The 23,236-nt window shown below is 42.8% G+C and overlaps 1 protein-coding gene across 1 annotated transcript in view; it reads right to left on the bottom strand.

The window, feature by feature from the left end:
• cacna1ab (calcium channel, voltage-dependent, P/Q type, alpha 1A subunit, b) overlaps positions 1-23,236 on the bottom strand; it is a gene marked incomplete at both ends in the record, with an annotated part of 167,288 nt that overhangs the window by 41,918 nt on the left and 102,134 nt on the right. The window contains 14 exons of the mRNA XM_084568105.1: positions 241-401; positions 697-796; positions 11,501-11,607; positions 11,848-11,907; positions 12,761-12,890; positions 13,051-13,183; positions 13,911-14,209; positions 14,990-15,585; positions 17,535-17,688; positions 19,907-20,013; positions 20,456-20,523; positions 20,746-20,866; positions 21,750-21,822; positions 21,942-22,073. Coding sequence (XP_084424231.1) covers positions 241-401; positions 697-796; positions 11,501-11,607; positions 11,848-11,907; positions 12,761-12,890; positions 13,051-13,183; positions 13,911-14,209; positions 14,990-15,585; positions 17,535-17,688; positions 19,907-20,013; positions 20,456-20,523; positions 20,746-20,866; positions 21,750-21,822; positions 21,942-22,073 — 2,241 coding nt within the window. The remainder of the gene's footprint in view (positions 1-240; positions 402-696; positions 797-11,500; positions 11,608-11,847; positions 11,908-12,760; positions 12,891-13,050; positions 13,184-13,910; positions 14,210-14,989; positions 15,586-17,534; positions 17,689-19,906; positions 20,014-20,455; positions 20,524-20,745; positions 20,867-21,749; positions 21,823-21,941; positions 22,074-23,236) is intronic.

Here is a 23,236-nt window from a genome sequence, read left to right as displayed (position 1 = left end):
CATTATAGATGATGCAGTTTGAATTAAACACTAAAGTGTCTCTGTTATTTAGCCACTGACTAAAATGGGGTTGTCAAAATAGTAGAAACATGCACTTCAACAGACAAATGCTGAATGCCAAAACCTCCACAAAGCTAAGATTTAGATGTTTACATTACAAGACATCAGAATGCATTTATTTTCACTGGAGTACTGAAGTGACAAGCGGGGTGCACGTAGAGAGGCGTTTCTTGCACCGACCTGCAGTCGCGCTCAAACTCTTTGGATTCGTCGGTGCAGTAGAAGAAGCGGCCCTTGAAGAGCTGCACGGCCACCACGGCGAAGATGAACATGAAGAGCATGTAGACAATCAAGATGTTCAGCACGTTCTTCAGAGAGTTGACCACACAGTCAAAGACGGCCTGCGAAGAAGAGGGGACGGAAATGGTAACACGCTCTCGGCAATCACTGCACGATCACAGAAGAGAAACTATCTTTTGTAAAGATGTGCTAAAACTGAACTCATGGGATAATTCAACCAATTAGCGGTGCGTATATTTGAAAGTGTCTGTTAATGTACTTTTAATCTGTTTACACTTGTTTGTCTGTGCTCTTTTTGCTCTTTTGTCTGTGCAAAATAAGTAAAAAGCAACAAAACTAGAAACAAATAACTTGTGTGGAGATGTGAGATGAATGAGCAGGCAGTCTGAGCTCTACCTTTAACTTGGGGAGACGCTTGATGGTCTTAAGAGGACGCAGCACCCTCAGCACACGAAGCGACTTGATCGTACTGATGTCTTTGCCTTTGCTGCTCCCCCTAGGGTCCATCCGGAGGAACAAAGTAAACAGTGTAAAAAGATAAAATTAGAGAGCAGTGTGGAGGAGTGAGGACATGGACCCTTTTTTTTTGCAATTAATCAACAATGACACGACACTTGCAGTAGTTTAGAATAAAAAGTACGCTGCACTGGAGCGGACATTCAAAGCTCTTGCAGTCTCTTCCTTAGCAGAAACAAAAACTTTGAAGTGTGCGTCAAACATGAAACCGGTGGGAGAGAACACAACCAGTTGTTGTCTGACCGTTTGGTTTCATGGACATCCAAAAGCATCACCACCACTTATCATAATCGTCGCTATCGTGTAAGAGGCATTCACTCATTCCATATCCACAGGCATCTCCCGGCGGAGTGCCCAGCCAAACCTCTTTCTTTCTTTTTCAGTGAAACGCTTCTCAGTTCTTTTGGTGCGGAAACGTGAACTTTGAGTGTTGCATGGCTAGGATTATGTCGGTATAATCCTGCGTGTGTTTGCCGTCAAATGGATTGATTCGTTTCACATAGCTTCCGTTAATTTAAAATCCATATTTCAGAAATCATTTTGTCGATTCTCTCCGGTCAGGGCCGTAGAAACGGAGGCTATGTGAGACTCTGCTGACATGTGATGCGGCTAAGAGGACACAACATTGTGAGACAAATAAACGTCGATAGTGTAAAACGAGCCATGAGGGCGACCGGAGGGAATTATATTTAGGGCCTATATGATCTATATGCCTGTGTACTATTATTAGAGATGTTAAATTGGGATGTCAAGGGTGAAAATAGTTGACTTGATTTTTACAGTAAGTGGGAAAAACTAATAAAAAACTAAAAAAAAAACAAGGCAGGAGACATGTGGAGTCCTGCCAAGCCTGAGCAGAAGACAGGTCGTCCATCAGGGCTCCGTCTTTAACTATGAACTCAGGTCCCGTGACAGAAAACGTAAGACAATTCAATTCAGTGCTGACTGACCGAGTCACGGCCTTGGCAGTTGTACGCATCTGTGTGTGTGTGTTTGTGGGTGAGGGGGAGTTCGGCAGGTGTGGGGGGAAGGGCTCGCGTGTGCGCGCGAGACAAGACTCAGTCGATAATCAATAGGCCTCCCTGCTTTGAAGCCGAGTAGGTCCGAGGTCTCTCTATCAGAGCAGCTTTAAAGTATTAGTGTAAAGCCCCGTAAGGCCATAGGTGTCAGGAACCAACAACATCCCTGCACATATACACACATGCACACACAATATCTCACAAGTGCACACGCACACACTTGCATAGTGATATTGGCGACAGTTATCTGAGTCTCACATATTGGACGTATGATGGATAGGAATTTATTTTTGGAATACTATCAGCCCTGTAGGACTAAAGTGACACAGTTAATGTGGTACTCCACCCAAAATCTGATATGTGAGTCAACATCTGTAGGATTAAAAGGAGGCTGTCTGATTTATTTATTTGTTTCCATCACGGATTCATGGAAGGTTCAGCAGAACTTGGTCCTACTAAAAATGGTCCTACGTCAGTCTGTCTTACATAACCCTGTAGTACCAAGATAAGGCAAAGTACACATCTATCATCTATGTATTCATTTTATATTTTTTTGTTGAAAGGGTTTGTCTTTATGAACTGCACAGGAGTTCTGCAGGTGGAGGTCGGGGTGGATGACGGGCCTACAAGACGCTTGACTCACGCCAGAGACTACAACTGTGGTCAACGTTTTCCAGCTTTTACAGTATGGTCCGATTGTTTAAACTTAACCACAGACAAATGCTGAAGAATGCTCTTGTCTTTAGAAGTGGATATTATGCTCAAGTCAGGATACCTTAAATATACATCGTCAGTTAACAAATTACATGTAATTGCAACTTAAGGCTCAGTTAAGGTACGCCAACGCTGGTGCGAGCCATTTACACTTGAACATTGGTCAATCTAGCTCGCTCTTTAAAGACGCCACCCAAACACTAGTCGGTGCTTTGTCCCAGTCGGGTTCATTTTTGTTTCCACTTCCTGCTTCATTTTCAAACATTTCGACTGAAACCGACGCCGATATTTCGCCGAAGACGAGTCGTACAAACGTTTATATCTCCGAACCTCCTCAGTTAACCTTTCCTCGATGTGTTCCATCTTTAAAACAATCAAATCGAAAATTGCGGAGATGGAGAAGCAGCTGGAACTACTATCAACTGGGCCAATCACAGCTGTTGCTGTCTGTGTTGCCGTGAGGCGTAGTTAAATTTTTGAGGAGGCGCACATTAGGCTACGGCATCAAATTGACGCAGAAGCATAAACCGCCTATTACTGTTACTGTATACAAATAATAATACTGTAATACAAAATTTGATCTGGTAGCAGTTACAAATGGGTCAATATGGTGTTTGTCTGACCAAAATCTTATTCTCTTGACAATCACGGTGCTAGATTAATAGACTGCGAGGATTAATCAACTACATTCAATGGCAGGAAAGAGAGATTTACACTTGCAGCAAAGTCAGCCACAAACTAACAGACTCCGTGTCAAAGAAGTTGTTGGTGTGTTTGCATTTTGCTAAAACAGGTGACCAACAAGTTGAGTCCGAACTCCTCAAGGCATCTAAAAACTCTATAACCTATGAAAGCAAGTTGGCTTTTGGTCCGTTGTTATAACATGATTCATAATTAGGCTACGAGGTGGAGTGCACTCAGTTCACTGTGGCTGTATTGGATAATCTAGACGTGACGAATTAGTTTTAGAGTTTTCAGTCGACCAAGATTTCCTTCAGCTGACTAAAGTTTAAGCTTATCACGGCACTAAACCTCTGCGAAGGACAGAAAACACGTTTTAGAGCCTCTTTTCAAGCCTATTTATGTGCGATCACCAAAAAAAGACAAATTGTGGGTGGGGTATCCCTTAGTTAAAGGAGTGATGAGACTTCCTGTAAAATTTTTTTGCAATAAATAAATCAGTTCCTTTTAAATTCAACCCAGCGAGTGTTTCGATGGTTTCCTGGGTGACGGTGGTGGAGAAAAACAAAACAAAACAAAACAAAATAACAACGATACGGCGAGAATGAGCACGGACTATAAGAGGAACAAAGAAAGAAAGAGAGAGAAGCCAATTTGACCCGGTGGTGGAGAGCAGGGGACAGAATGGAGGAGGACAGAGGTAGGAACTTTACCGGGTGCTGCTCCTGTCGAGTTTCACCGAAGGTGGAGACAGCGAGAGTCAGTGACAGCGACAGACGGAAAAAGAAAAGACAGAAGAAGACGAGGAAGGGAGGGAGGAAGGGGAGGTAGGGAGGGGAGGGGAGGGGAGGGGAGGGGAGGGAAACACATAGAAAGGAGAGACAAACACACACAGAGACACACATTGATAGAAGACAGACCGACATAGACACACAGACACAAGACAAGAAAGAGAGAGAGATAGAGAGAGAGAGGGGGGTTTGGTAGAAACAGGAAAAAATACATCCATATGAGAGACAGACAAAGAAGGAAGGACAGCAAGATGGACATACCTGACTGGAAATAACCCCCGCCCACACATCAACAACAACACACACACACTCCCCTTACATTCAACCCCACCCTCCCCGATAACCCATCTCCTGTCTCCATGACAACTGAACAGGCATTTTTTTATTATTATTATTTATGTTTATTAATCTATCATTCTCGTTGCACATCCTAGCGCGCACTGTAACAGAGTTTAGTCTAATAATTTGTCAGTATCATGCTTCATCATTAAACAGATTATTTCAGATTTTATTCAAACGCTATAAATATATCAAAGGTTGCTTATTTAAATAAAGCTCCAGGTCTGTTTGACGGCTTCTCAACAGTACACGGTGAGAGCTGAGGATAGAAAAAGGTGAAAGCAGAGTTCATTAATGGTTTAAGTTTAATCGTCTTAATTGCTATGTCTGGTTTTAGAGACTGAGGATATGTACGTCAGAGTCAGCGAATCCCACAGGATGGTAGCAGTGACGGAGCTAACGCGATCACTGTGATTTACTCAAAACTTGGAATAATGAAAAAGAAAAGGCTTTATAAGGTTATGATAAGATATATTAAAATGCATGATTATTGACAAACTGCAGGATGCTGTCAATCTTTTCTTTCTTTCTTTTTTTTTTTTACACTGGTCTGAATTTGATCTATTTTACGCTACAGACATTAGTTATCAAAAGGGAGGACATGAGCATTTATGATTTCTGTCTCCAGAATACGTTAACATTAGATTATACTGTCAAAGAAAAGTAAAAAATGTGGTCATTTAACTTAACTGTTTAGAGCAGGGGTGTAAAACATACGTCCCGCCAAAGGGTCTAATTTTGAACAAAATCCGAATATAACATTTTTAAATATTAGTAATAAATAATAAAATATTACTAATTTGTCTAGTTTTTTTAGTAAGAGTAGTGGACAGAAAGCAACACTGAGACCCACAACTAAACGGCAGACAGCAATGTCCCGAAACTGCACTTATTTTCCTAAAGAAAGTTTGTAGTTTTGTAAAAGGATAGTTCATTAAATGATTTACTTGTACTTCTGTGCGCTAAAACAAAGTGAAACAATCTCGAGTTTACAGGTTATTATACTGTTATGTTACTGACGCCGCTGTTTTAGAGCAATAAGTTAAATACGAAAGGAATTTCTTAGAAAATAAAGTGTCCATAAGAATATATATAAGATATAATAACTTAATATATTGTATTAGATTAGATTTGACATTATTGTCATTGCATACAGAGCTTAACCACGAGTGCAAAAAGGCCAAATTTAACTCAATAATAAGGAACAACCTATGACTATTTTATTAAGCGAGTAAGTAATTTTGAATAATACAATATAAAAGTGTAATACTAGTATATGAAATGTAATCTACAAGCAAATCTGTTTGGTTAATTTCCTGCAAGATACTATTATTTAATGTAAAATAAATTAAATTACATGTTAACCCCTACTAAGGATGTACGTTTTATTCCACAAGACCTGCTTTGCTCTCAGGTGCCTTACTGAAATCTTTAGTATGATAACAGATCTGTCGATGTGCAAACCTTCCTTCCCTCCTGGCTGCCTTTTGCCGTGACCAGCTCTGTGAAAAATTACCTTCACAGCTGGAAAGAGGAAGCCCAATTGCTGCATCCGTTTACACCGATTCTTATCTTATCACACCATAATGATCAATTAGGCCAGGCCCACAGCACAAAATTGCCCTCATTAGATCTGCAATCATCTAGTGGGATTTTATCAGAGCTCTTTTGCATGCACATCTGCAAGGGGAGGGAGGAGAAAGCACGTCAAATCTGTACAAGTGGCCGGTTCCAGGTTTTCTTGGCATGTTAGAGCGCGTACACTCAGGGCATCCATCGTGAATGGAGACTCAAGAAACCAGGATTTGTGTGTATTGTCCCATACACGCACACCGTCAACAAAAAAAGAAAAGACAAGGCATTCCTCAAAGAGTACCGCGACGGCATGCAGCTCCCGGTGATGACACTGTCTCATTCGGGATTCATTTGGAGAATGAAGGGTGCCAGAAGCGCAACGGGTTGTGTTTGAAACCCATAAAGGTACGAAGCCATTGTACCGTGACCATGCCAAATAAAAAAATAAAAAACGTCCGTACAATGGTTCTGTGATGTGACCCGCTGTTAAACAATGTCATGCGTCGAAAATGCACAGTAGGTGTGTGCGAAGCCTCCGCCCTCTGGAGCACAACTGTAACCGTGGCTCAGCCCTGGTGCAGATGGAGGGAGCAAAGAGGCAAAGGTGGAGACCGCGAAGAAAGGGTGGAGAGAAGAGGCGAAGGTAAGGGGTGAGGCGATGGTGTAAAAGCATCTTAAAAAGGGCGATCAACGATGTGAGAGGCCAAAGGAGGGGAGGGGGGGAGCAGTAAAGTAAGTGAAGGAGGGGAGGAGACGTCCTCGAGTCAGCGGCGAGTCATGCTGTGGAGGGTGCAGCAGTGGAGTGATTCTATTCTGGCAAAACTATAGTTTTAATTTTTTCATGCGACCGGTGCAGCTTTGTTCTTTTACAAAACAAATTAAACCTCACACATCTATTACTACATATGTAAATCTAGCATGTAGCGTAGCTGCAGTGGTCCTTCAAAACTATTCTAAAAGTACTATATCCCTTTAAATTAGTAGCAGCTAGGTATGTGCACCTTCTACTTCTTTGCTCACGCTCTCTGCTTGCAGCCAGTCAGCGACCACAAGTTTCCTGCAGCGTGAACGCCTTCCACTTACAGAAATGTCGCGTGCTCGGAGAGAATGCAAAGTCACAAAGTACCGCTAACAGCAGCGTCATGATATGAAATGCATCCTCCCATTTGCTGTTAACAAGTGACTTAACGTGAATCGTCGAGCAGGTTCTCGGAGGGGGGTGTAGCAACAGGTGGCATGCGACTGAGTCGAGGTGTTTAGCATTTTGGGGATGTACAATTTATAAGAGACGAGCTGTCTGGGGTCGTTCAGTAACAAGCAGGTAAATGCAGTAGGCTCTACTATGCCACTAACCCTGGATCTCCAGAAAAAGCAGCTTATTTATTTTTTTCTTTTTATTTTAGGTATAGCTCACATTTCCCATCGTGCTCCTGTGAAAGTGTACTTGCAAACCAAAAGTGAGCTGATGTACAACACTTTTGTTACTTCTGTCTAACTAGAAATACAAGTCGCTGCTTGTTGTACTTTTAACACCTAAACAGTGCATTTTGTGGCACATATATAACGATTTACACCGATCAGCCACAACATTATGACCAATGACAGCAGAAGTAAATAACATTGACCATCTTGGGACAATTCAGTGTTCTGCTGGGAAACTTTTGGACCTGGCATTCATTCGTGTGGATGTTACTTAGACATGTAGCACCCACCTAGACCACCCCCACCCCATAGCAATGACACTCCTTGATGGCAGCAGCCATCCCCAGTAGGATGGAGCCTGCCACAGGCACACACAGGAACAACTCAAAAAACATGAAGAACAGCACAAGGTGTTGACCTGGCCTCTAAATTCACTAGATCCCAAACTGATCAAGTGTCTGTGGGATGATCCACAGAGGCCCCTCCCCTAAAAGTCCCCCACTAATACCATTCTGTTTCCAGACACCACAGGACATCCTCAGAAGGTCCATGTATATTCTCTGATGAGTCACAACAGTTTTGGTTGTATAACTGTGGTGGTCATAATGTTATGCCTGATCGGTGTATATTGAAACTAATGGGCTCAGAGTCGCATGTGAGCTAAGCATCTCAAAAAATGTTTTTTTTGTGAAATGTGTTTCAAATAACATCATCCAGCTTCACATCTTGATCTCAGTTCATGCCACCTCAAGCAAATCTGCATATTTTTTTTGCGTAACCCACCTTATTTTTTTTTCTCCTTTTATGAAATAGAGAATTAAAAGCCCCTAAAATGTCCTTTGCATTCAATCCAAACACTCCTTGATAGTAACTCTTACCTAAGATTCCCAGCTGCGGCATGTTCTTTGCCTGCTATCATCACTAACACAGCTCTGAGTGATGCCGTCTACTGCATCACCGGTCGGGTTCAGGTTCATGCAGCCACCGAGGCGGACATGCACTGTGCATCCACTGAGCTGAAGGAGTAGGATGCACAAAACAAGCTCCTCTCTCTCTCCCTCACTCACACCTTTGCCAAACACACAGTCAGTCCCTCACGGTTGCATCTACCATACATATTCAGTTCATATGTATTCATCTGTATGCTGCCTCGAATAACAAATCATTCCACCCACCACACCCTGCCCCAGCATGCCTCCCACTATCCCTCCCACTTACTTCCCCGGGTCGTGCAGAGGAAGGAGACTTAAATACCTGTTCCTCACGGATTCATTAACATAGTCAGAACGATGGGTGAGTATGAGTATTTTTTTTTTTTTGTGTGAGCTGGTAAAAAGAGAGGGGACTGAGGGGCGAGGTGAGTCCTGTCGGAGTTCCTCCTGTGGCTGGATGGATGGCCTGGGCACTTAAAGGGTTAAAGGTGTCTGGGGCGCCCTCACCCACACGGACTGATCGATCGAGTCCTCCAGCTAGGAGGACGGGGGGAGGGGGGATGAGGAGAATGCGGAGGCGTGGCTGGGGGAGGAGGCGGGATGTTGACTTTTATGGTTGCCGGAGAGTGGGAGGTCGGAAGGTATGCATGGTGGAAGTTGAAGGCAGAAGGATTGAGAAAGGACTGTGGGGTTATACTCAAGAGGGTGGAGGGGGTGGTTGGTTGGAATAATGGAGCCAGTTCCTAACATACAGTGTGCAAATTGAAAGTTTAGTATTCTAAAGTAAATCCAAACTTAAATAAAACACAAAACAGGTTTCATTACTATTACCCTTCAACTAAAATTCCTTCAAGTCCTCACTGCTCCCATGAATTCACGTAGAAGCAAGACGAGCATCAACGTATTTGTTGTTGCATTTTCTTGATTTTAAATACCTGCATCTCTATGCCCATTGCATCCACGATCAAATGCACTTTTGCTTTTAAATTAAAGTATAATAAGTGGAAATCTGCGAGCGCTCACTCACTTGATCCACACCTGTGTTCTATGAGTGAAGAATTGTACAAATGTACAGTTTCCAGAGCAATTTTTTACCAGCTTCCCCTCTTGAGTGTTTATATATATTTTTTGTAGCCACGCTAGCACTGAGGCTCTGTGGATGGCAATGAATGGTACACATTGGCACACTGCGGTTCAGACTGAAATATGTCTCAGGGCCTGTTCAGACCTTGCATTAAGATCCGGTCTGGGTGATCTGAACATCACCAGGACGCACTGAGATCGCATAGATACGATCTCTGATCACATTTGGAGGTGTTCTGGGTCGCACTTGTCCACACTCCTTTGGTGGTGTGAAGACAACTCGTCCTGAGTCGCATTAAAGACTGCCTATACACAACAGGGGTGCTCCTGTGTCAGCGGAGTTATGCTATCATAAATGATTGTCTAAAACTTGGTCATTAGTGATGAGAGTCTTTAAAATATTCTGACTATGTAGCTGTTAACTAAAAAATAAGTAAATCTAATCAAGAATTAAAAAATGAAAGTATTTAATATGAGCACACAAGTTTGATTTTGTGTTAATAATTGATGTCATGTTGATGTTTGAGGAGCCGCACGTGATTAAGTTATGTGTTTCCTCAATAAACACAAGTGTTTTTATTTACCTTTATTACAGTGCATATGGAAACTTCCAGAGTCGGCGTTATAATTTGAGTTTTGCGCAGGTCTAACAAACGTCAAGGAAGAGATAAAGAAATAATAACAAAGTGTGAAGTCAAAGTCGTGACGCAAACACAAAAAACAGCGCTGTTCTCGGTTGTGGAGCAGCGGTAGAGATCCATTAGACACATATTTGCATACAGAGCTCAAAACTGACATCGGATCTGGAGACGCATTTGGAGACGCGTGTTAATGCCAGGTCTGAATACGTGTACCTAAACCTGGTAATTTGTGAGCTGATTACCCAGATCGGATCTTAATGCAAGGTCTGAACAGGGCCATAGCTATTAGTTGTAAGCCACCCATCCATTCAATACTTGTTGAGAAAGCAGTTCAAGTCTCTTTGCTGTATGCTAGGAACAAAAGACGCAATATGGGATGAGATTGGGAAAAAACGGTTAGATGTGCAAAATGTATGGATAGAGAGGATGAAGATCGGTCATGAGACTAGGAGTCAGAAGGTATCTGGGAGATAGAGGGATTAAGCGGGGATGGATCTGAGGTGTGTGGGTAAGCAAAGGTTTGTGGGATAAACGTCAGGACTTTAAATGCAAGAAAAGAGGAAGGGAAGACTCACGGCCTAGTTGGTGGAAATATCAGAGCGTCATGGATTGGCAAAGAGGGGAAAGAAGGGGAACAGGAGCAAGGAAGATTGGGAGGAGAAAATGTTGATAAGGAGGTGGCTTTAAAGTTTATTAGTTCATCAGACAGTTGAGGGGAGGAATGATGTTTGAGGTTGGGATGTTTGAGGTGGGATGAAGACGGTGTAACTACACTCTAAAAACTACTACTAACTTTCAGCACTGGTGCTTTTCACGACAGAAGAACCAATCGAATAAGGTGGAATTTTGTACAAGAAATGGCTCTAAAGGGTTCCCTCAAAGATGGCAATGCCAAGAAAATACAAAATGCCAGGGGCGCCCTTTTTATTTTTAGAGTGTAGCTAGAGATGATGAGGATATATCAGGTAGGGAATGTCGGGGGTACATTTAGTTAAGGACCACGGGGGAGGGAGGAGGTTGTTGATGTGAAGGTGGCGACGAAACGTAGAGAAAGACCAGTTTGATGTGACGTCACGTGATCGTGACCAATGAGAGAATAGAAATGAAAATGGGACGAAGAGGGTAGAATTCAGGATATGAAGAGAGAGACAGAATAAGATGCAATACCCAGAGTGAAGGGAAGAGGGTTTGGGAACAGAAGAAAGAAGTTAGACAAAGAAGAGAGCATGACAGAACTAGAGCAGCGGGAAAAGAAATGTCAGAATGGCGGGAAAGGGAGAAAGAGAGAGTAAGGGGCAATCAGGAGGTTATGATTTCCCGAGACAATAGGAGAGAGAGGTCACCATTGCCTGCTGGTGTATCGAACGTACAAGGCTGAACGTACAAGGGTCTTTCCGTGAATGGTGGAATGTGTGTGTGTGTGGGTGTATGTGTGTGTGTGTTTGGGATGATGAAGAGGAGGAATGGGAGGGGTGGGGGGCACTTACGTGAAGGCGAAGGCCACCAGAGCACCACTAACCACTATAAAGTCCAGAATGTTCCACAAGTCGCGGAAGTAGGAGCCCTGGTGGAGAAACAAGCCCAGCACCACCATCTGGAAGACACGGAGTCTGCTCAGTACAACATGTATGCACACATATATGTAAAGATATAGTATAACACAGACAACTCTTACAGGAGCACAGGCACACATACACTACTACTGTCCTAAGCGCACTGAAAGGAACTGAAATACACATCACATACACGACTGCACAAAAAAACCAAAAGCAACAAAAAAAAAAAAGTCGGCATATTCATTCACACTCACTCACACACGGTGATACTTTGTTACCTTGATCAACATTTCAAATGTGAAGACGCCTGTGAAAACGTAGTCAAAATAACGCAGCACCTGCAGATCAACACAACGCACATGAGAAATTATTATCGTCATAGACAGAAGAAGAAGCATAAAGAGAAGCTGAGGGATGAATCAGAGGAACAGAGCTCAGAGAGATGGACGAAGATGAGAGAAAAAACAATCGCACACAAATAAGACCCTAATCCAACTTCTAATCTTTGTCCTATTTTTGTTTCTTTGTCATGATTTCATTTATTCACCATTGTTTAAACTGTGTGTCTTTTATTTTGTTTTCCGCTTTATTTTTCTACACTTTGGTTTAATTTGGTATTAATATCAAATGTTCAAGTTACTAGAATCTGTCTTGTGGTCTGTACAAGAAGGATAGAAACTAAAGCCACCACAAAAGATAACTTGAGTGTTTTTCTTATGCTGAAATGATAAATGATACCCTGCAATTAAAGCGGAAAGATCAGTTCAAAGCGTCATTTACATGTTTTCCTAAAACAACTGGGATTCTTTTTTTTTAGTGGCTAGAGTCGAGAGAGTTGATTATGCAGCTCGAAGCATAAGAAATGCAAAATGAGTCCAGTCGTGAGGCTATATTATAAAAAAAATAACCAAAAAATTAAAACAGTGGTTATGTGGAGTTCCACAGGGTACCCATTGAGGTCCCCTAAAGATTGCTGTATCCAGAAAAGCATTAATCACTTCACTTCACAGGTTTATATTTAATCTAAAACTAATTTACATCAAGGCCAAAATCTAATCTTAACTTTTTGAACGTGTTAACCTTAACATGTCCTCGCTTTGGATGATTTTGCACATCTTAAATGTCCGTGAAAGACGTTTTACACACATTTACACACGGGTAATGATGCTCAGACACACAACAATGTCTCACATTATTTTGTGGTGAGTCAGGCCAGACAGGATCCTCTGCAGCGAGGGCGATGCTGCTCATAGCAATGACAGACAGGATGCTGAACTCAAAATACTTCAGAGTCAGGATGTAGTGACAGCACTTCCGAAACCTGCCCCAAACACACAAACACTTTCATTAAACCTCTCTTTGCCCGGGAAGAAAAACTTTCCTAGTCGGTAACTTTTCATCAGTAAGGACATTGCATAATGTTTTGAGTTTGACCCAGATTTTAAACAAACACATATAGCATATATATTATATATACTCACGGGTTGGTGGTAGACATGATAAAGCAGGAACTATAGGGAGGCATGGGCTTGGGGCCGTCTTCGTCTCCGCCCTCGTCCTCCTCCTCCTTCTTCTCCTCGCTCTTCTTCTGGTCGGTGTTGGCGTTCTTGTTCACTGAGAGAAGCAATGAAAGAAAAAAGAGATGAAAATGAATCAACAGACAGACAGAAAGAGGTCAGCTTCACCAGAGAGAGAGACAGTCAACACACAAAACATGTCTGCCAGCATGGATTCAAGGAACAGAACTGGCTGGATTTATACCACTGTTAGCCAGAGAAGCACTATGATGAAAGACGCTACTGAGCTATGCTTTACAAATTGGAGTATCCAAAGGTTTTTGAGCTTAACCCATAAAAGTCATTAAAGATCAGGACCTTGGCTGAACCACTTTGAGAACTGCTTAACATCTGAAAATTGAAATGCCCCCAAAGTTTATGGTCTATATAGAAAGTTTTCAGTACAGTTTAAACTATGTTTACTGAATGCATCAAGTCTATTCAAGAGTACAAAGTTTGGGATTTAGTGAATTTGGAGGCCAGGTCAAAACCTTTTGCTGTTCTTCTTTTTTTTATTTGAGTTGTTCCTAAATCATTTTTGTGTGTGTGCTTGTGTCAGGCTGGGGATGGCTGCTGCCATCAATTAGTGTCATTGCTATGGGGTGGGGGTGCCTGGTCTGGTCTAGGTGGGTGCTACGTATCTAAGTAACATCCACACCAATGAATGCCAGGTCCAAAAGTTTCCCAGCAGAACATTGTCACAAGATGGTCAATGTTATTTACTCCAGCTGTCAGTGGTTTAAATGTTGTGACTTGACTGGCCTCTGCACTTCCTAAATCCTCACCTTGCAAGATGGCGTTGGTCGAGGGGTAGGGGTAGACCGGAGGCATGTCTATGGTCGTGTAATCGGGTTTTGCCATGCTAGTGAGGATCAGGCTGTCCATGCTGTGCAGCAGGGTGTGGGTGTCAGCGTCGCGGCAGTTCAGCAGGTTGTTGACGTGATCGGGGTGATCAGGCGGGAGGTCGTAAGGGTGCTCCTGAGCGCTGGCCAGCTTGCTGTTGTTGCGGAAGTTGTCCAGGTCCTCGTTATACTGCTGTATGGGCCGCGTGGTGGAGAGACTGGGGCCGGCACTGTGGTGCTCTCTGATGAGATGAAGGGAAAAAGGAGGAGGGCGAGGGACAGGAAGAAAGGAAGAATCATGAGCAGAAGAGAAGAAAAAGAAATGAGGCAAGGCAGATCAAAAACACCATATGAAGCGCCATATGTCACTGTAAGTATTTCAAACACCATTAGTACGAACGCATACAGAACACACTGTTCAGCTATTCGACGCAGACACGCAGGGGTGTACTTTTTGACTGAATTATAAACAACTTTTACACCTTTCACATCTTAATTAACACCCTCTTTTCACAGAAATATGTTAGCAATGAACATATCTGACTGATGCAAGGTAAAAATTATGTGAGTTTTGTTAAACCAGGCCTGGACAAAAAAAAAAATCAGAAGCACACTGGAATTTTTCTGCTGTCTCTCAGCTGTTTTGACAACATCAATTGTACGTGCCTCGTCACACTGAATGCAATGATCTTTGACATTCCTCATCGGGACGCTCTGCCCTTCGTGTCGGCATGCCCTTTGCAGATCATGCAGGTCTCAAGCCACAAATCATCAGGGTACAACGATTGGCTTGACACTTGACAGTTTTTGCTCTTGTATACTGTAGATTTAGGCTGCTACCAGTTTCCAGGGAGCTACCAAGAAGCAACACAGTGGCCATTATCTAAAAAAAGTTACTGGCCAGGGTGTCAGGTTGGCTTCCGGATTTCTACGACAAAAACAAATTATACTGACTATTAATGTTTGTCAGGTTGTAATTGTGAGACTCATGCAGGGAGAAAATAAACCCTTCCTTCACTCACTTCCTCGTGCGATGCCCTCTGCTCCTTTCCTGGTTGCCATGGCGATGCCGTCTCGTCTTCCGTCCTTCCCCTTCTTCCCCTTTCTCCCCCTCCCCCTCTGTCCCCCTAGACCGGTGTCTCCTGCCCTCCTCGCCCTCCTTGGCTGCCCTGCGGTGCTGCCGGGACCTCCTGTGCTCGTTGTTCCCCTCTCCCCTCTCGCTGTGGTGGGGGGAAGCGCTGCGAGCCTCCCTGCCTTCCCTGTTCCGGTGCCGATGGCCCCGATGGCTCCGGTGGCCGTGCCTCTCCTCCGCCTGCCGGCCCTCCACGTTGCCCAGAGACGTGCAACTCAAGCCGCGCTCCATGCGGGTCTCCGTCAGCTGGCCCGTCTCGCCGGCGTCGGGCCCGATGGCTTTCTGATGCTGATTGTGGTGGTAGCGATAGTAGTGGGCGGCGCGACGGCAGTGGTCTATGTCTTGGCGACGGTACTCCTGATCCAGAGGCAGCTCACCAGGTTGGGTCTTGTTGGTGTTGTTGTTGCGGTTGTCCTGTGGGTTCACCACAAGCGGCCGGTCCAAGTGGGTCTTCATATCGCCGCGTCCTTTCTGTGGGTACGACACCTGAGTCAAGGTAGCAAATGTGATGAGTGGCCGGTGTTGAACCCTCACATTCATCTCAAAGGGTCTCTACTTACCCCTAGAAGTACCTAGCCAATGAATGACAATTTCATCTGAGCCGGTTACGCAATATTTGCACCTAAAGGTTCTGCCAACCACTTTACAAGTGCCGCATCACAACTACATTCAAAAATGCGGCAACAAAAACAATCTCCAAGTCAGTTTGGAGAATGCACAGATCTCTGAATTATCCAGGATATGCATAACTTCCACTGCACTACGGCAAGAGGACAAACCCTTGATTGATCATCTCAGCTATCACAAATTTAATATGACTGTTAGTTATTGGAGTAAACTGGGCCAGATCACTGTGACAGCCATTAAGATACCTTTAAACTTTGGTAATATATATTTCTTGAATGTTCAACCATTTGCAGTAAGACATGATCTGGGATTAGATCGGCAGCAAAATTTATACTGACCATGTCATGTTTAGGAATAATTCAAGAAATATAAGGCAAATTAAAATACATAAGTACATATTCTGTTCTACTGGAAATATTGTTTCCACACTGAGAGACATGCAAGTCTGAACTTATGAGATTGCAGTTTCCAGTAGGGATGTCCAGATAAGGACAGTAGTAATATCTGTATAGGGATACAAACTGGTATCTGGTCACCCCTATTTTTCAAGATCATCGTCAAACCCAGCTAAACTCGTAACAGCAGTAGCAACTTGCTTCAAAGCTTGCACAGCAAATGTCGTCCAGGTAAATTTTGAGGAAAATTCACCCTTAAAATACACCTGCTAACCTAGAATAAATCCAGATTTGACTCTGCTCAGAATTTGTTCAAGCCCCAGCCCCGGTTCCCTCCCCTGAGCCACAGATATACACAGTTCGGCAAACAGTCCACCACCTCCGGCTCCTCATGAACAATTTGAAATTAAGATTGTCATGAATTTTCAGAGCCAACGAAACGCCAAAACCGCTCCAGGGTACAGTTTGCCGAGCCATATCCAGTCGACTCCTGATCAGCTTTGTTAAAATTCTTTTTTTTGAAGTACGTTGCACTTTGCCCCGCTCCAGTTTTGAGTCCGCTGCCTTCTTTAGGGTGCAGCTCTGGATTTCTCTGCATGCCCCACTTAAATAATGCATCGCTCCCAAGCACGCAGCAGCTTCAAGCCGTCCCATATAGCAGCGGATAGTGCAATAATAAAACTCTTTCACAGACTTAAAGGGATATTACACCCTGGAATTAAAACATCTGCAGAGTACAGCGTGACCCAGAATACACAGTGCTTTAAAGAAAAAACAGGTCAGGAAGTATTTCAACTGCGTGTCACTGCACGCTGATTGGCCAAAAGGTATTGTGCCACTTGCTCTTACCAACACTGGTTGTCAGAGATTTTGCCAAACATTCAAATCTGTTTTATTCTTGGATGCTGTTGGGTGTGGCTAAAAGTTTTCTCGGCACCTGTAAGCCCACCCAGCAAAGAACTGCCAACATGGCCGACAACTAGTGTTTAATATATAGAACTTTAATTATGGAAAAGCAGAAATAACACAATCAATAACTGCCAGTATAGACTGGAAGCTTTCCTTTAAAGGGGATGGAGGTAACTGATCGCCAATGGATGGGACCTAGTCTTGCATCCTACCAGCTGCGAATTAAGATGGAGTTAATTTATTTTGGGAATATGGATTCAACTTTGAGCAAACTCTGGGAACTCTTGGAGAACAGTGGGCAAATACCTTCTGGTCCCTTTTTTTATCATTATATTGCTTTAATGGAATTGTTTTTGAGTGATAACATCCCTTTAAGTAGTGAAAATAACCAATCATACCACTCTGAACACATTACAACAACTATTCACCATATATATATCAGGAGTAGACTGTATATATATGTGTATATGTGTGTCTTTCTTTTTTAGGGGGGGGACTTCTCACCTCCTCTCCCTCCCCTCCCACCTTCCAGTCCTCCTGCTCCAGCTCGCTGTAGAGCGCCTCCCGACTCGTCATCAGGTTCTGTTTGCGGATCTCGCTCGTCCTCTGCTCCCACACGGACTTATTGCCCTTGATGTGGTTCTTCTGCTGCTCCTTCCTGTACGTTTGGGAGGAGAAGAGGAGCGTTTGTAGGGAAAAGGTGGGTAGAGGAAATAAAAAAAAAAAAGGAGTGAACAGGTAGGTAGATGAAAGAAAAGCGGGGTGTAGGAAAGAAATCAGGAGGAAAGAGGGATATCGTAATGAATAAGAGGGTGATGTAGAGGGAAGAACAGGTGATGAATGAGGGGGAGGCGGACAATAAATAAAGAAGGGATTAAAGATTTTTAGGACAACGCTGCAAAAATCCTGTGGGAAATTAGCAGCAGCATTAACAGCAAACTGGTAACAGTGCAAACGGAAAAGAAAGAAGGAAAGTAAGAAAGAAAGAAAGAAAGTGAGCACACATAAGAATAAAAAGTAATGTGCTAAGAGAGGTATTAAATTAAATGTGAGAACCTTGTAATAGTATACGTGTGAATGACGGCAGCATGAAAACATTCTGAACTGTCTGAGCGACTGAACAATGAAGTAAAAATAAAAGTTCCAGTTTTATAAGCTGTGCAGAAAACATGCAGCATTTATGAGTTTAGGTTAATAATAACACATACTGCATACGTGCACTGAGCTTAAATAAAATGAGTGCAGAAATTGCTAGTATCATTGTATCATTGCCTTGCATGTACTGTTTTCTGTTTTGCAACCACAGAGGAAGTAAAGTACAAAGGGACAAAATGTTGTGTCTTTGATAGTTTTAGAAGATAACGAGGCCATGAAACAACAAGTTCGGGAACAGGACCACATCCCATGTCCTTCTATTTCCTGCCCTTACCAATGAAGATTCGTCTTAAGCGCAGTTCATACCTCTGCAGGACACAGAAGGCATAACCTGCAAGCCATTTATAGCCATTTATTGCTCTTGTGTCTTTTTTGCCAGTCGGGTAATTTTTGTTTCCTGCTTCACTTACTACTTACAGCTTTACATTCATCAATGGCGATTGAAACTTTTGCCGAAATTTCGTTGTAGACGAGTCGTACAAACGCTTGCACCTTCAAACCTCCTCAGAGGTTGAACTGATCCAAAACAATCAATTCAAAAATTATGGAGATGGAAAATGCTAAAGCAGAAATACGTTACTATCAAGCAGACCAATCACAGCACTTGCAGTCCACGTCTGGCTACGGTGTTAAGGTCTGCGTAGGGTCTGGGCCGTTGCTGTAGCTATGGCATCAAATTGACGTAGAAGCACAAACCGCACATTAACCCTCTCTGTTCGTCTCAACCCCCACCCTTCCCATCTTTCTCTTTTCTATTACTTCTGCTTCCATCTTTCGTTGCAGGAACCAGGTGGACAAGGAGTCGAGGCTTCCCGAGACATACTGCCACCTTGAGTCTCACTCCCTGAGTTCCTCTACCATAATCCATCTCGTCACTTTTACCCCTTTCCCTCATACTCCTCTTATCTCTTTGTCCATTTCCATCATAACCTGTCTACCCACGAACTTCTTTGCATTAGTTAAGGTGTGGTCCCAAAACCCATTAGTTCCAAGCACTAGACAGCTTGTGCATAAGATTGAGAGAATCCTTGACAGTTGAATTACCTGGTTAACATGCCATCGTAGCTCCTGCTGCTAGTTATTAAAAACGCTGTTACTGTAAAACCAAAATATGAACTCACTGCACTCCAAAGCGATTTAATTCCATTTGACTTCCTACTAAATTATCTTCACCCATTTTACATTAAATGACTGAGGAATCAGCGTGTAATCGACAAGCACCACTGCGGCACAAACCCACCACTTTCTGCTGTTATCTGCCGGTCAAAAAGCGCTCCCTCGCCGCAGCAAATCAAGAGCCTGGTGACTTCTAAAGGAGCAGTGGGTTTATTTGAGCATCGTTTTTTTGATGTGTCCCATTGTCAGCGTTTCTGCTGCCAGGAGCAGATTCTACAGACCCGCGCGCCTCTCGCTCTTCGTCATTTCACAAAGCCCAGAATCTGTTCCTTTCACTCTCAGAACAATCGCTTAATCATGTTTTGGGGACGGGAACACTGAGAGCGCCACGGTGTGTGTGTGTGTGTGTGTGTGTTTCTGTGTGTGTGTGTACAAGAATGCCTGCCAATCATAAATGTTAGGAAAGACAGCTTTGAGAGAAAAACAGCAGCGTACGGGATGTGTGTACGTAGCTTCAGCCTAAGTGAAAGGGTGAGTAAGGATGTGAAGAAGAAATTTTGCATGAGTGTGCGTGTGCATGTGAGCGTTTATTCGTGTATACTCACGCAGCAATGGACAGGTTTGCAGCAGACAGCGGGCTGACCTCCGCAACCTCCTTAGCCTTCTGCATTGCTGTCTTCTGATTGGCTGCCTCCTCCTGTTCCTCCTCGTCCTGTTTGAGAAGAAACTCTTAGTTTAAATTAACGTGTTAATGCAGGTTAATCCATCAACATGATTAATCTGACCCATCTCCAGTGCAGAATGACCCTCAGCGTCTCTGGCAACGCATTTCGGGCAGTATGTCCAAGTAGAGTTACCGCGCAAATGGGCCGATGTTAATTTTGACAGCCCAAGTTTAAATGTTTAAGCTGTGGCTTAGAGAGTAACACATCTAATTAAAATTAAAGACAAGTTATATTTTGATCACCTAAAGGCTGAGGAACAACATGCTGCAACAAGTCCTGAAAGTAGCTTCAAATTATATAGGATGCTGATTCTCGGTGGGCTTTGCACTTCTACCTTACACAGAGTCATTTGATGCTAAATATATAGAAATATTTGGTGCAGCTTCACAACAACAAATGCAACTGCCTTCTTCTGGAGTAATCCCGTACCTTGGTAAGCTCCTGGGCGTTGGCCAGATTGTCGACAGCGATGGCCAAGAAGACGTTCAGCAGAGTGTCTGTGGTCGCAGGAGTTAGGGAGAAATATCGATGCTTAGAAAACCAGAGAAAAAGCTGATGGTTTGTGAGGAAATAATCGAGTGGATGGAGAGGATAGGAAAGAAGGAGGAGCTGGATTGCAGACAAGTCAACCTCGCACATGAGAAAAAGAGTAGGCTCAGTGCATTTACATACATGCATATTGTACATTTTGAGCATATGCAAATGTGAGTGCAGGATACAGTTGCCGAAGAGTGTGAGTACAATGAAGAAGATGGAGAAGACCATCCCCTTATCATTCACTCCTCCCTGGGACTCGATGCCATCGTACATCACCATGTTCCAGTCCTCTCCCGTCAGGATCTACAAAGAGAAAGGGAGGATCAGTTTTACCTGTATGAAACATTCATGCATCGTTTAAAACAAATAATAATAAAAAAATAATAATAATAATATATGGATTTGAATGGGGAACAAAACCATTTCAAACGGTGCCAAGTATGATTCACTGTTCGAGCCTGTGCATATTCCGAAGATGGCTTAATATCAAAGTGAAAATGAGTTTTATCTATCGTTTTATTTTTCGCTTATCATTCCGCCTGTTGCAAGTGGAGCCGTTGCAGTTAAAAAGGCTGATGTATAATCGACACACACACACACACACACACACACACACACACACACACACACACACACACACACACACACACACACACACAACCGGCCTGTGAGTCACACAGAGACAACAGAGCAACGCAAACCGCTTCTCTAACAAAAGCTGTCTTTCTAACTCAGAGAATGCACAAGTGCAGAGAACACAGAAACACGGAGACTGCCGTCAGAGTTGAAGAGTCATCTGACAAAAAAAAACTGATGACATGACAACAATGGGCTTCATTAAATTTCACTCTTGTAAAGTGCTTCAGTTGCGGTGAGTATGTACGAGTGTGCTTACAGTTGCGTTTGGAAAATTCCACACTGTAAAAATGTATTTGGTTGAAAAAATTAAATCTGCATTCAAACGCACATAAAATAACGAAAACCCAAACTACTCTGCAGAGTAATAGTCATTACTACAGAGGGGTACTTCTGTATATAGGATGATTAAGTAATTCCTTTGTCCAGGCATTTGTTTTGCTCAGCAAAGATCCTCAATTGGACAACCTAACTTTGAAGGTAACAGTGGCATTTCTCTTTTTGCACAGAAACATTCATATAACTTTCACTTTAAATTCCTTCCCCTTACCTGAAAGACTGTCATGATAGCTGCTGCAAAAGTGTCAAAGTTAGTAGGCGGAGTTCCCCCTTCAAAGTTGAATCTGAAGGGGCAGAAAAGAAAATGGAAATATATTATGACAGACTTATACACAACTTAAACAAGACAGATATAAATTAACACACAAAAAAATGAGGTTGTTAAGTTGGAGCTGATACTGACTGTCCTCCGAATAGCTGCATCCCCAACAAGGCAAAGACGACGATGAAGAGGAAGAGGAGGAACAGCAAACTGACGATGGACTTCATGGAGTTTAGCAGAGAAACCACCAAGTTTCGAAGAGGTGCCCAGTACCTGAGGAGTAAGAGGAGGACAGTGGACATAGTCACGCCATGACAGCTCCTCAAAGATGAAGCCAAAGCAAGTAGAACTCCCCCTGGTGGTTGGCTGCAGTATAGATCATAAGCTCCACCCCCTTCTATGTTAGTGGGCGGGACCTGGGTCCCAACTAAAACACTAAAACACACATCAAATACATTTTTTTCAAGGATAGTGTCTGACATTTTAGGTAGTTAATATAATGTTGATGCATGTTCAAGTGTCTGTTTAAGTTTAGTTTTAGTTAGTTAATTGATGCTGTAGAAACAGGATGTGACATCATAATTTTGTCTATAAATAACTCACCAGAACTCAAGATGCAAGTGCTACACTCGTATCAAAGTCAATTTGAGAACCACAGACTATACATTTGTTAACGTAAAACAAATAAAACATTTTAACTGTGAGAAAACTGCTGGACCTACCACTGGTGCTCGGATCCAAAACATGGATTCAATGGAGAGAATAACAAACATGCTGAAAAGCTAATCAGATGGTTACGAGCGAATCTGGAAAACATTTTTATGTTTTTGTTTTTGATTTATTTTTTTTTTATAATTTTTTCCAAATGTGGAGATAAAGGAAAATAAAAAAACTCTTAGTAATGCCAACATGTTTTGAAAAACTGCAAAACTGATAGCATTTACTTTGAAGCTTACAGTATTTTTGGCTGTAAATGCAAGGAAAGCATTAAGAGAGAAAGTGAGTATGTATATATCAGGGGAGGGTGCATGTCTTCCTGTTAAAATAAAAACTTACAGTGTGATATAACACCTAATAATGTTGAGGCGGAGAAGGTGAGGAAGCAATTTCAGACATTTGCTGTAAAAGAAGGTGTGCTATTTGGGCAACTATTCAATTTTCTGAAGAACGCAGTGTGGAAAACAGTTTTAGTTGAGATTATTTCCTTACAATTTTTGAGGTAGCCTCAACCTTCCTCTAACACACTTTCAAGATAAAGTGAACCAACAGTGGTGCTAACTAGGGATGTCCCGATCCGATCACGTGATCGGAAATCGGGGTCGATCACGTGGTTTCAGACTCGATCGGAATCGGACGTTACATCCCGATCAGGGATCGAATATATATATATATATATATATATATTTATATTTATTCTCATTATTTTTTTTATCAGA

Source organism: Chelon labrosus (assembly GCF_963514085.1).
Source record: "Chelon labrosus genome assembly, chromosome: 2".
Classification (NCBI taxonomy): domain Eukaryota; kingdom Metazoa; phylum Chordata; class Actinopteri; order Mugiliformes; family Mugilidae; genus Chelon; species Chelon labrosus.
The sequence above is the reverse complement of the archived record's forward strand: the minus strand, read 5'-3'. Positions and strand labels throughout refer to the sequence as shown.